The sequence below is a fragment of the Cynocephalus volans genome, chromosome 9 (genome assembly GCF_027409185.1).
Source record: "Cynocephalus volans isolate mCynVol1 chromosome 9, mCynVol1.pri, whole genome shotgun sequence".
In the NCBI taxonomy this organism is placed as follows: domain Eukaryota; kingdom Metazoa; phylum Chordata; class Mammalia; order Dermoptera; family Cynocephalidae; genus Cynocephalus; species Cynocephalus volans.
The window spans coordinates 123,018,282-123,032,346 of NC_084468.1; the positions used below are offsets into that span (position 1 = coordinate 123,018,282).

The following is a 14,065-nucleotide window of genomic DNA, read 5'->3' on the forward strand; positions in this document are numbered from 1 at the left end:
GGTCCTCTGGATCACCCCCAGGTTTCACAGCAGCCACCCAATCTCAGTCACTCAAACCATGTATAAGATTCTGTTAAGATGCTTGCAATATGCTAGGGACCATGCTTGACGCTGGGGATTCATTATAACATTTCACATATATTTATCAAGTATCTATTATGTGCTAGGCACTGTTCCAAGGTGTTCTTTAATGGACAAGATATAATTTCTATCACTCACAGAGGTTATAGTTTCAGGTTAAAGAGTCACAGAACAAACATTTTTTCTCAGTGGTAGCTGCCAAGCCCACCATCAGTGGGGTCAATGATCACAAAGAAATCTCTGACCAGATATTGATGATAAATGTAATCTAGGGGCTTTGGATTAAATCAAATTAGTTTAAACAATGCAAAAATAACGTACACGTATATAGGTCTTTAAAAGCTTTTTTCAAGCATTGTCACAATCCTAAGGAGTAGGTGAGGAGAATGTTGAATATCCCTGTATTACATATGAATAAAATCCAGGCAGTTTCTGTGGTTCAGGGCATGAGTCTGGACCCACCAACCCCCCCCCCCCCCCAAAAAAAAAGTTTTGGAATATCATATGCCTGGTCTGATTTAATGGTCTGAGTAAAATGTGGGTAATCCTTTCTTCTACAGGGTTGATGTGAGCTCTAGATATGAAATGTGCTCCATTAGTTTGAGGAAGCTTTGCTAATTCTGACTTCTAGTCTAAGCCCAAGCTCAAGTCTACCCTGCTCTACTCTCCTGCCTTTCAGTGTGGCACATGACAGGATTCAGTGTATTCCATCACTTATCACATGGTAAGGTCCAGTAGGGGGCTTATCACATCCTCTAGGTTGGATGTGGTCATCCCAGCTGGTAGATGAAAGAACTGTGAGATAAATCGTGCCACTTGTCTAGGTTCTTTTCCTAGTTAAAAGCTCATGCCTCTTGGGTTGAAGGAAATTGCTACTAACTCTACTGCTCCTAGAAGATACATGGCTTTCCATTTTGATGGAAAAGTCTTTTTTACATCTTGATGAAACATTTCTCAAGAGAGGGCATGGCCTTGAGTTGTCAAATATATTCTGTGGCATGCTGTTTCTCCTGAACCCCAGAGAATTTTAGCATTAGATCCTTGCGATAGAAGATTCTGTAAGGCTCAGGCAACAGTTTCCTAGCTGCTAGTTACATTGTTGATAATGCTGTCCTTCAGCATATCCTTGACATTTTTCTTGGTTTGGCTGGGAAAACAAGAATCTAGGGTCAGAGATAACTTGGCCTACCTCTGATGACCTCCATCTGTAACTTGGCCAAGATATCAGTCTTGAAAACATATTATAAGGGTCCTCTACTATTAGTATTAATTATACTTACTCAAGGCATAAGTGCTATATAACTAAAAGCAATTTTCAAAGACTGTCTTCCTAGTCTCCATAGAAAACTAAAAACAGCTAATTTTTCTTAACACTCAATTCTTAGGCTATAACCTGTACTTTTTGACAGATCAATATCGATATAAAGTGAAACAACTTAGAAGTGTATTAAGGAAAACAAATTGGCAGCAATTAAGAAAGTCCTGACAGGCATGCCTTGATATCTTAAACTATTTAGATAGAATGAAGGAGAAAAGATGATTGAGACGGTAAATTCTTAAACTATTTCTTGGAGGTCACTCAATACTTTTCTTATCTATTCACTTTCTCTTCTGTAACAAAATAAACGTGAGATTCCCTAATACTTCTGTATTATTTTCCTAAGGATTCCATGACAAATTACTACAAATTTGGATGGCTTAAGACAATAGAAATTTATTCTCTCATAGTTCTGGAGGATAGAAGTCTGAAATCAAGATGTTGGCAGAGCCATGCCCCCTCTGAAACTTATAAGGGAGAATTCTTCCTTGCCTCTGCTAGCTTCTGCTGTTTGTCAGCAACCCTTGGCTTGTAGATGCATCACTCCAGTCTGCCTCCATCATTCACACGGCTGTCTTCTCCCTATGTGTCTCTGTCTCTTCTCTTAAACATAGCAGATATTGGATTAAGGACCAACCCTACTCCAGTATGAACTCATCTTAATTAATGACATCTGCAATGACCCTATTTCCAAATAAAGTCACTTTCTGAGATATTGGGAGTAAAGACTTCGACATATCTTTTGGGGGGACACAATTTAACCTAAAACTTCTTATACTAGAAACTTAAGTTTGTGCAGCCTGTCTTTCCCGTGGCAAATTAAGAAAATAATTTAAATGACAACTTCATAGATACTAAATCTGAAGAAAGGCCTACCTGATTTTGATCTAATAAAAAACTTGACTGTACTTGACATGATTTTGTCTGCATCTTTTTATATAGAAACTCTTTCTTTAAAACCATCCTTTTACCACAATTAATTCTATATTCCTTCTGGGAATTTAGAACCAAATGATTCTTGTTCAGTCTAGCCTCACTCTTGCATTGAGATGTATATGCACAAAGTATTTGCTGTGGCCTTCTGTTAACAACGTGGACTGGGGAAGAGGTCCATGTGCAAAGGAAATAAAGTAGATGCACAGATAGAGCCAAACAGCAAGAGTCTTGATGCATTTGATTCCTAGGCGTCAATTATTCCTGGGCCCAGGTGCATTGCTGTTCTTGGGTTCTGTTACTCTGTATCCTCATAACTTTTTTTTTTTTTTTGACAGCTGGCCAGTATGGAGATCCTAACCCTTGACCTTGGTGTAATAACACTGTGCTCTAACCGAGGCCAGCCCCTTTTTTAAAACGTAGCTTGAGTTAGGTTTCAATTATTTTAGGAAGCAATTTTATCAGTGCCACCATGTGGACAACTCTAGGAGTGCTGTCTAATCAGCCATTAATACCTTGTAGCTATTTAAAGTTAAATTAATGAAAATTAAGTAATACGAAAAATTCAGTCACACCAGTCAGATTCCAAATGCTCAATAGCCACATTGGTCTACTGTCTACTATACTGGATGGCAAAGAAAGAATATTTCCATGACTACAGAAAGTTCTTTTGGACAGCCATGGTCCTCATAAATGGCTCCCCCTGGAGTTACACAGGCACAATCAAGAGGAAGGTTGACCTAAGAGTAGCTGGATTCTCAAAGCCTGACATACGGTAGATACTGTTTACTAAAGGTATATTTTATTTCCAACTAAGGCTATCCATTCCTAGGATTTCAAGTATCTTAAAGTTTTCTGTTCCCTTTAGGAATGTGAATTTTTAAGTGTTTCTTTTAGTGAAAAGTGCCCTGAACTGGCAGTTGATACCTGACCTCGTGGTGTCTTACTATGTGACAGTGTTAGTTTCTTGTTGCTACTACAACAAACTTAGCAGCTTAAAACAACACAAATTTATTATCTTATGGTTTTGTAGGTGAAAAATCTGACATGGGTCTCCCTGGGCTAAAATCAAGGTGTCAGCAAGGCTGTGTTCCTTTCTGGAGGTTCTAGGGGAGAATTTCAGGATTTACCCACATTCCTTGGCTCTTATCCTCCTTCCATCTTCAAAGCCTGCAATGACAGGTTGTCTTTCTCACATTGCATCAATCTGACACACTCTTGTGCCTCCCTCTTCCACTTAGAAGTACAAGAACCCTTAGACCCAAGTGGATAATCCAGGATAATCTCACCTCAATGTCTGCTGTTTAGCAACTTCAATTCATCTGCAACCTTAATCCCCCTTTATGATATAACCTAATATATACATATGTTCTAGGGAGTAGGACATGGACATCTGCCTTGAGTTGAATGTCCCCCCAAAACTTAATCCCCACTTTAACTGTTAAGGGTGAGAAATCCTATTATGGTAATTGGAAGGTGGGGACTTGAGGAGGTGATTAGATTGTAGGACCATCCCACAGTGAATGGATTAAAAATGGTGGTCAGGGACGTGTTTCTGAGGGCTTTAAAAAGAGAGTGCATGAGGAACTCCCTTTTTCTCTCTCTGCTCCACCATTTTCACAATGTGATACCCTCCATCACTGTCACCACCACCAAGACCCTCACCAGCTGTGTTCCCTGGACTTTGAACTTTCCAGCCTTAGAGACTGTAAGCAGTAAATTTCATTTTCTTTCTAAACTACCCAGTTCAAGGTATTTTGTTTTAAGCAACAGAAACAGACTAATACAACATCTTTGGTGGCTTATTATCCTATCTACCACAGTGATGATGTATTGGAGTGAGCAGGACTGAAGCCATGTTGAGACCTAAAACCGCAAGGGCTGTGGAGAAAACAGGACAGCTTTTTCCTCAGTATGCATTTCTCTGAGTTCCCTCTTTTCCCATGGTTATTTGATATTTGGAATATTGGTTACAGGGCAAGATGACATTATTTACATAAATCTAAGTTGTTTTCCAGTCAGCCTGGAGTTGCAAACTTGCCATGAGACTCGTACTACCCCGATCATGAGAAACCAAGGAAGACATGAATAAAGCTATGCTGATTCCACCCTTAAGCCAAGCAAAATTCTGCAGGACCCTAAGATAATGTCAAGGATGAGAACAGAAGCCAGAAGGAGCCTTGATGAGAATTTGGACCTAGCTCCTTACACGTCCCCCTCCCTTCTACTTTTGATTTCCCACGTTCCATTCCCTCAACCCCCTCTTTAAAAACCCCTCAGTAAATCTGAGTCTTTGTGATGGTTTTAGCTTCGCCATTCTCCTTCAGGTTTACTGGAGAGATGGGTTAGTCTAACAACTCTCCTCAGATCACTGGTTTTCCTGAAGAAAAGGTGACTTCCATTTTCACCAACATGATTTTTGGGTTGTTTGTTTCTCTTTGGGGCAGGAAGCAGTAGTCAAGTTTGGTAACAAGATTTTGGCAAGATAAGCAAGCTGAATGTCCTGTGGTAACAGATTTTGGTGGGCTAAGCCAGGATTTTTGTTTGGGGCAGGCAGCCAGACCTGGGTTTAGTAACAGTTGGGCAAATCACCCTTCAGTTCTGGCTTTTGCATTTGTAAAATTATGACTGGTCTGTATGATCTCTAAAGTCTTTTTCAGCTCTAATCGCTAGGACTCCAAACTGACAAAAGTGAATTAATAGTTATCTGATCTTTCATTGAATTTGAATTAAATAATTATTCTGAAATAACGTAACTCTGAATTAATTTATGACTTCCAAATATATTGGGCTGTAATTCTCCCAAAATAAGTATTGGCCAGAGCCCAACACATACAAAACCAATAACAGGCAACGAACTTTTCCACTTAACATCAGACTGGAGATACAAATAATAAATTTTTAAATGTATGGTACACTAAGTACTTAAATTATAAATTAATGAAGTGGCGTATAAATAAGTTTTAAATAATTCACAAGAAAGGACTTTTTTTTGCAGCTAGCCAGCACAGGGACTGAACCCTGGACCCTGGTGTTACCAGCACCATGCTCTAACCAACTGAGTTAACTGTGTCTAAGAAAGGGTTTTGATGAGGGAGGAATGAAGTATATTTTAAATTGTCTATTATACCCCCCCTTTTTAAACAATCAAGAGTTTGCCAAACCACTGGATGAAAATCATATTATCAAAAAGGGACAACAAACTTCATGTTACCATTACAGTGAGAAAAAAGTTACCCAAATGAAAATCATTCAAATTCAAGGAAATGGAGTCAGAAGAAACTCTAACAGGATTCATTTTTTACTTTGAGACTTACCAAAAGGGCTCCTGTAGAATAAAACAATATTTGGGCTTTTTTATCTTTTGAGTAATAAAGTAGTTCTGTCTCCTTGACATACTAAAGAATAAGTATTGTGATTAGAAACTTAGTGTTGATTAGAATCTGCTTCAGGGCTAAAGGGGGAGAAGAAAAAAGAGAAATTAAGAGTTGATTAAAAAAAGGCTGATCAGCTAGTTCAGGTGGTTAGAGCACAGGCTTGTAATACCAAGGTCACAGATTGGGATCCCCAAAACAGCCAGCTGCCCAAAAACCCCACAAAAAACAAAAGAGTTGATAAAAGGAGTAAATCCATCAGAAGTGATTTTTTTTAACCCATTTCCATAATAAGTTTTATTACCAACGTGTCCTTAATTACCACTGACCCTTTGATCAGTAGTACTTTCCATACTGAAATACTTCTAATAATGTACCTTAGAATTGACATTTTCTACAAATTGTCACAATATGTATTAACTGAAGACTAGAAGTTTTTTCTTTCATTTAATGATGTAAAACACAAATGCTAACTTGACATATTCTAACATGTAACTTTTTCTCTCACATTTACAACTCAAGAGATTGATGAATCCAGAGGAACTGCTATAATCACTGTATGGAGCATACCTATAAGGAAGAGGAAAAAAAATAAAACTATAGCATTAACCAGCAAATATAATATTAAAATTTATCCACTCTGAATAATTCATCTTAGAGCATCAGGGAAAGTCTAGAAAACAAATCCACAAGAGTATCAATACCTCATTTTATTTAAGTTTTAACAAAATCTCTTTTATCTGAACTACGAAAGAGCAGCAAAAGCCATCTGGTTTTGACTTATATGCCTATTTCACTTTTATCTTTCTTTGGGCAGCTGGTCACTAAGGGTATCCAAACCTTTGAACTTGGTGTTACAAGGCCATGTTCTAACCAACTGAGCTAACTGGCCAGCTCATTTTTATCTCTCAATTGACTGACTGGAGTAGTGAAATGGGCAAGGTGATATTAACTTAAAAAAAGAAGCCAAATATTTGGATAATCAAACCTAAAGAGCTGAATTTGAGTGTTATTAAATATGTAAAACAAAGTGTAGTTTGTGATCACTATGTTTATTATCCTGCAGATATGTTACCTACTTTAATCAACCTAATCCATGAAAATTGAGATTTTTAAGAGTGATTTTTTACTTTACAAAAGGATTAATATATATATTAATCAGCTGGCATTCTAACCAAAATATACAATAAACTCACTCTTTTAAATCATATACCATGCAGAGCATGCTATCTTGTTCACAGGTAGGTTTTATTAGGAATTATCCAATTGGATGTTAGTTGTAGTGACAATCATAATAAAATGGTCATGCAGAAAAATACTTAAAAATCTACTGCCCCTTCTCCGAATATTGTCTCTAGGAATAATTTTAAAAATCTATTGCTTTTATACATTCATCCATTCTACACTTTTTTTAAAAAAAAAAAGAAAAGAAAAAAAAGATGACTGGTAAGGGGATCTTAACCCTTGACTTAGTGTTGTCAGCACCACACTCTCCCAAGTGAGCCACGGGCTGGCCCTCATTCTACACATATTAAACTCCTAGATGGACCAGGCATTCAGCAACTTGCTAAGCACATGACGATTGGACAAGTTCCTGTTCTCGTGGAATTCACACTCAAGAATGGGATATGCCAAACAGATACTAAGAATCACCCAGACAAATAAGAACAACTGGTCATAAGTGCTATAGGCAATGTATAAAGCACTATCAAACTTAAGAAAATAATACAATTTTATTTTTTTGTCTGGTGGCTAGCCAGAATGGGGATCTGAACCCTTGACCCTGGTGTTTATAACATTGCACTCTAACCAACTGAGCTAACCAGCCAACCTAAAATAATATAATTTTGGTTTCATTCTTGTTCCTCCCTTGGTGGCAGCTGGCCCATTAGCTCAGTTGGCTAGAATGTGGTGTTATAACAGAAAGGTCAAGGATTCAGATCCCCATTCCGGCCAGCTGCCAGAAAAAAAAAAATTATATTATTTTCTTAAATCTAATAGTGCAAGGATGGTTTCATTCTTAAACATAACTTTCTTTGAACACAGAGTCAATGAATAATGATTAAAAATGATTATGCTGGGCCAGCCTATGGCTCACTTGGGAGAGTGCGGTGCTGATAACACCAAGGCCACGGGTTCGGATCCCATATAGGGATGGCCGGTTTGCTCACTGGCTGAGCGTGGTGCTGACAACACCAAGTCAAGGGTTAAGATCCCCTTACCGGTCATCTTTAAAAAAAAAAAAAAAAAAAAAAATGATTATGCTAGGGCCGACCCCATGGCGCACTCGGGAGAGTGCGGCGCTGGGAGCGCAGCAGCGCTCCCGCCGTGGGTTCGGATCCTATATAGGGATGTCCGGTGCGCTCACTGGGCAGCCGGTCACAAAAAAAAAAAAAATGATTATGCTAAAAGATGCTTGAGCCAAGGTATTAAAAATTTCATAAATTTGTCACAGACAGGAATATGTATGCTAAAAGTATTAAGCTAACTTAAAAAACAAACAACCAAAATACAGTACTTAAAAAGAGGTCAGATTAGCTTATATAATCTAATCATCCTATAAAATTGTATACTTACTCTATTGGTATTTCAATAGTTTATTCCAACCCATTTCTTCTTTTATACTCTAAAACATCTTCATTATGTTGTTTGATGAGCTACAAATAGTTAACAGTTAAAATTAGAAATGTAATCTTTTTGACAACTCAAAGAGGAGGAGTCTAACTCATGATACTTAATGTTTTGCAAGAGGAATAAGCATAGATTAAAATAATTACAACTACTCTTGTTAGAAATAAAAGGCGAAGAGATCCAAAGTCCAAAAACCATGAATGGTATGTATACACTTGTTCACCACAATCTGACATTTAAATTTGAGAAGGCAACCTTAACAATTCAAATGAAACTTCTGCCAAAAAGATTACTTCATTTAGTGGGTAAGAAATGTAATAATGCCTTACCTCAAAGGGGCTAAAACAACATGACACAGCAGAAGTTGGTTATTAAATGAGTCCACACTGGTTGGTATATGTGTGTTATACCTCTAATCTTAGAAGTGTGATACTGTGAGTGAATGACCAATCCTCTGACCAACTAATCATCTGTGTATTAATTAGATGTCATGAAGGACAGCCACTTTCTTAGAACCACTGTCTGACAGAATACGCAACTGGAAGAACGACTGGCAGAAAATGACATTCACAGCAATCAAAGATAAAATTTCAATCACTAGTGCTCGCAGCAGCAACCAAGCTGATTTTAGGAAAAACTTTAAATTAAGAGTGTATGAAATTTCATTATAGCAAACATTATTGAAAAGTATTAGTTATTCCTGTCAAATTTCAAGTAACATCTGTTACTCCTTTCCATGACAAATATCTGAACCACTTTAATAAGAAAATCCAAAATAAGACATTTTAGAGCTGGAAGTGGAGGACAGTGAAGAAGCCCCAAACCCATTAGCTATGAAACAAAAAATTTAAATACTAATATAAGAGATACATTGAGTCAACTTCCCAAAATAATTTTATCTCTAGAGAGGCACTGTTCACAGTGGTCTACGGTATAATATGGTCTCTGAAGTTAGGGAGAACTGGGTTCAGCAAACTAATTTCTCCAAGTGTGTTTCTTCATCTGTAAAGGGTCAACAATAACAGTACCTATCACATGGTGGTGTTGAAATTAGTCATGTTTACATGTAAAGCATTTGGCATACAGACAAAAGGAGTCTAATGGGACTTAATTTGAAAAATTTGTTACAGCTGGTTTACCCCCAGGCATCTGAAAAAGGTGCCTTCAGAAAACCCCAATCTGCCTCAATTCTCATTAAGAAATAAAGTATAATTAATATTCAGTGAAACTGCCATTCCTCACAAAGTCATGCTAAGTAACAATGAATAATAGAAATTTCAGCCTCATCATACTTTTTGATGCTGCTTAAATCGTAATTTCATTTTAGTCCTTGGGATTTCCCTTATGGAGAAATACGCTATTAGCGATTACATAAATATCCTATCGTATGGGAGTGTTGCTTAACAGCAACATTCGATCTTACACTGCTATCTCATCTTCCCTCTACGTTGGGGTCTCACGACACAGTGGAGTAAAGTACTTACATAAACCCACAGGAAGACGGTGGTGCCTAAGGTCAGCCCAACTTTCAGCCAGTCAGGTTTGTCGTGTAGGGGCTCCCGCACGTAGAACTTTGGCCGCGCTGAAGCTGAAAGGGGATAGAGTCTCTAAATCTGTAAATCATTGCCTTGTATGAAAACGCCTAACATTTACATGAGTATTATCACATTTAATTATCTCTTTAATACCCCCCACACACTTAGCCAAGGAAGCAGAGGTACAGAGAGGTCAAGTAACTCGCCCCTTGCTACGGCGGAGCTGGACGGGTCTCCTCTGTCCTGCAGGACGCCTTCAAGGCCTATTTTAAAGTCCTGCGGACTCTCAGACTAGTCGGGAGTGGGAGGTTAAGAGGCGCCCTTGGGGGTGTCTCCTCTGCGCCTGTTTGCAGAATCAACCTTGCAGAGTTGGGGGAGGAGAGACGCAAGGTCCATTAGCTGAGAGCAAGAGGGGTCAGAAGGCCCTTGGAGAAGCGTTGACGGAGGGCGGTGGGGAGCGGAGAGTCCCGGGTAGGTACAGGCGTGGGCTGCGGGCTTCGGGCCCCGGGTCAGGCAAGGTCACTGGAGGACGAGCCCGGGCCGCTGCCGCCTCCAACTCCCGGATGAACGGGTCCGCCTGGGAGAGGCAGGTTGAGGGTCGAGCCGGCCTGCAGGAGGAGGGACACTCACAGATGCTTGGGAGCCTAGCGGGGGCCAGCAGCCGTGAAAAGGGGCGCAGCAACGTGGAAGGCGCCATCTTGCCAGGCCGGGCTCCGCCTCCTTCCCCACTACCCGACCCCGGCTCTGTTTCTGTCTCTAGGTCTCTCCTGGAGTCGGCGCCAGGCCCAGCGCCCCCTGGCGGCAGGAAGCGCGTGACTCGCCCCCTCCGCCAACCCAGCTCCGTGGGGGTATTAACGCGAATCCCAGTCGCGGGAAGGTTCCCTGGCACTTCTGGCTTCAGTCTTCTGTTTGTAAAGGGGGATTAGGAAGGAAATAATTAAAAGAAAAGAGAGAGAAAAAAGGCAGTTTATTCACTCCTCTGTCCTCTGAGGGTTTATTTTCACTCCCTTCCCAGAGGCACTCATCAAGAGGTTTACTAAAATCTTCCTACATGAGCCAGAAAACGGAAAATGAAGTGTCGTGCTGAATAATAACTAGCATTTGGATTGAGTTGTTGGTTAGAACACAGCCTTATAGCACCAAGGTCACGGATTTGGATCCGCATACCAGCCACCACCAAAAAAAAAAAAAAAAAGGATAGCGTTCTGTGTTCCAGGCACGTTGCCTCAACCCGTTGTATAGTTTACATTCACTATCTCATGTCATTTTTCACAACGACCACATGACATGCCGTAATTATCAGCCTTAATTTACAAATGAAGCTCAAAGACAGCTACTCATCAGAGGTGACATACCTTATACTTGAAAAGACCTCTTGATAGTTCCTAAAGTCCGTTTACACTCACGATCACAGTGAAGCCTCACAACCTTGCGAGGTAGAGAGAATACTCTATTCTGGAAGTGAAAATGCCCTGAGGGACCCAGGATCACACAGCTGGCAGAGGTGGGATTCAGCTTAAGGTGTTCAGACCCCTGATCTATTGATCCGCCTTAGCCCACTTAATAGGCCTGAACGGCCCCTGATGCCATGAGCTACATAGATTAGGATTCAAACTACCGAGTTCAATGCCCCACTCCTGCTCACCACTTTCTTATCTGTATGATTTTCAGACAAATTACTTAACCTTACTATATCTCAGTTTTACATATGTAACATAAACCCTATCCCACAGGGTCCTTGGGAAGCTTAGGAAGTGTCTGATAGTAAACAACTTGTTTGTTTTTACTATTAAAGATATTGTACTAACCAATAGGTTTTATCTTACACAATTGAACCAGATTTTTGTGCATTCAATTCTCAGTTCAATCTGGTCTAAAAACCATGTAAAAATATGCATAGGTAACAAAGATAATAAATTTTAACCTTTTAAGGCTAATCCTTTAAACCTAACCCCATTTAGGTTCATTATTATTTTTTTTGTGTGTGACTGGCCAGTAAGGGGATCTGAACCCTTGACATTGGCATTATAATTTTTTTTTTAGGTTAATTTCTAAAGCAAAACAAATATTGGGAAAATTTTTTTTCCTTCTGTATTTTCTTTAGCAATGTTATTTTAAAATCTTTATATTTTAACCAAAAATTATTGACCAAGGAGTAAAACAGTTGTACCATGTTTTCTTGTTCATTTTACGTGCAAATGATGGCTAAACGAACTACTAAATTGTGAGTCACTTTATAGTATGTAAACTTGTTTGAGCCTCCTGGACTCACACTCAAGTAAGCCAACCACCCAACTAATGTGCTGAGTCAGTTGTTGGCTCTCAACTTCTTGGCTTCTTGTCCACTCAGCAACCCATCAGTTGTATATCCATTTTACATCATACCTTGGAAACTTGTCCTGACTAAGTTTTTACTAATATACAAGTTGAAACAGAAGCCACTTTTAGTCACAGTATACAGAACCAGCAAACAAATTACTAATTTCAGTACTGCTGTTGGGAAAGGTTGTTTTGTTCTTTTTCAGAGCTTGGTCCCTGTATCCTTTTACTAGTATGTATTTAGGGAAAGTGATGCAGTATGAGCACTATTATCTCAGCATAATAGAGTTGATGGAACTGTACACTTGGAGGAAGCAGCTGTAGGTAAAACTCCACCGTGAAAAGAATCCTGATGAAGCAATTCTAGGCAGGAGCTAATAGCTATGATATTCTGGTAGAAGTTGCTTCAGGACGCTCGTTTAAGCAGGATTTGAACTTCATGACTCAGGTAGAGAGGGGATTTGAGTTAGAAGCTAGAAAACCAAAGTTTTAGTCCCAGCTTTTTCTACTGGGAAACATCTTACTCAACTCACGTTTCCCAGGGTTAAGAAAGAGCAAGAATCGAAAACAGTATAAAATGCAAAACCACTACATATATGTTTATTGATTTATGATGCATGAGAATACTACAGATCAAATTCAGGACCTGCAAAGGGCTGGCCCTCCTGATGCATCTGCAAGTATTTTTTTTTTTTGCATTTGGCCATTATGGGGATCCAAACTTTTGACTTTGGTGTTATAGCACCACACTCTAACCAACTGAGCTAATTTGTCAGCTCGGTATTTGCAATTTTTTTGTTGTTGCTGTTGTTTTTTGGCAGCTGGCCATATCTGCCAAGTTTTTATTTAGAAAAAAATCAGAAGCAATAGTAAAATGTTAACTTTGATAAATCTGGGTGACAAATGCATAGATTTTTAAAAATATTTTTCTATAAAATTTAAGTACTTACTACCTACATATCTTTTTTGTAGAATTAAGTATGCAAGGTAAATTATTTTATTTATTTATTTATTTTTGGTTAATTTTTTTTTGGAGGGGGCATTTTGACCATGGTGCCACTCAAGTATATGAGGTAAGCTGAATGAACTAATCATTAATAGCAGCAGCAGTAGCATCATATAGCTTTGCATATGTTAACTTCCTGGAAGCACAGCTGTCATTCACAGCATAACTCAAAGTAGATGGGATCGCTATTTGTCAAATAGTGGTGATCAGAGTAAGTATTTTATTGTTGAATTCAGGCTATCAAGTCATTGATTGAGTAGGTTAGACTATTATCTGAAGGTGTATTTTAACTAGGAAATATAATGTACTGGCCAGCGGCCAAAACCAACAATAAACTAGGAAATGAATCATGAATGTTGAATCAGATTAGTATTCACTGAGCCTTAAAAATTGCTATCTATTTGTTTTCAGCCAAAAAGAATGTAACATTTGCCAGTCTATATTACTAGCTCATCTAATCATGTACTCAGCTTCTGATGGAAACTTTATTACAAAAATCAGAAATTTTCTTCCCCTGAAGGGAAAAATACAATATTATTTACAGTAGAAATTTAGAAAACCATAGCAAATAATATTGTTGTAGGGATTTGGGGATATGAAGCCACAGATTTGGAAACCCAAGTTAGTAGCTAAGCTGCATGTATCACCTGCACTTAGAAAATTTTCTCTCTTGGGCCGAGCCCGTGGCGCACTCGGGAGAGTGCGGCACTGGGAGTGCAGTGACGCTCCCGCCGCGGGTTCGAATCCTATTATAGGAATGGCCGGTGCACTCACTGGCTGAGTACCAGTCACGAAAAAGACAAAAAAAAAGAAAATTTTCTCTTTTAATAGTTTAGTTGGGAGACCTCTTGGGGGCAATAATTTTTTT

At 39.0% G+C, this 14,065-nt stretch overlaps 1 protein-coding gene across 1 annotated transcript; it reads right to left on the reverse strand.

Moving 5' to 3' along the window:
- Positions 1–5,974: 5,974 nt before the first annotated feature.
- On the reverse strand, positions 5,975–10,620 carry NDUFC1 (NADH:ubiquinone oxidoreductase subunit C1). The gene is made up of 4 exons (XM_063108204.1): positions 10,503–10,620; positions 9,822–9,925; positions 8,284–8,363; positions 5,975–6,276 (listed from the first exon to the last, which is right to left on the reverse strand). The coding sequence occupies exons 1-3, from the start codon at positions 10,567–10,569 to the stop codon at positions 8,304–8,306; spliced, it is 231 nt and encodes a 76-aa protein (XP_062964274.1). The 5' UTR covers positions 10,570–10,620; the 3' UTR covers positions 5,975–6,276; positions 8,284–8,303.
- Between the last annotated feature and the right edge of the window lie 3,445 nt (positions 10,621–14,065).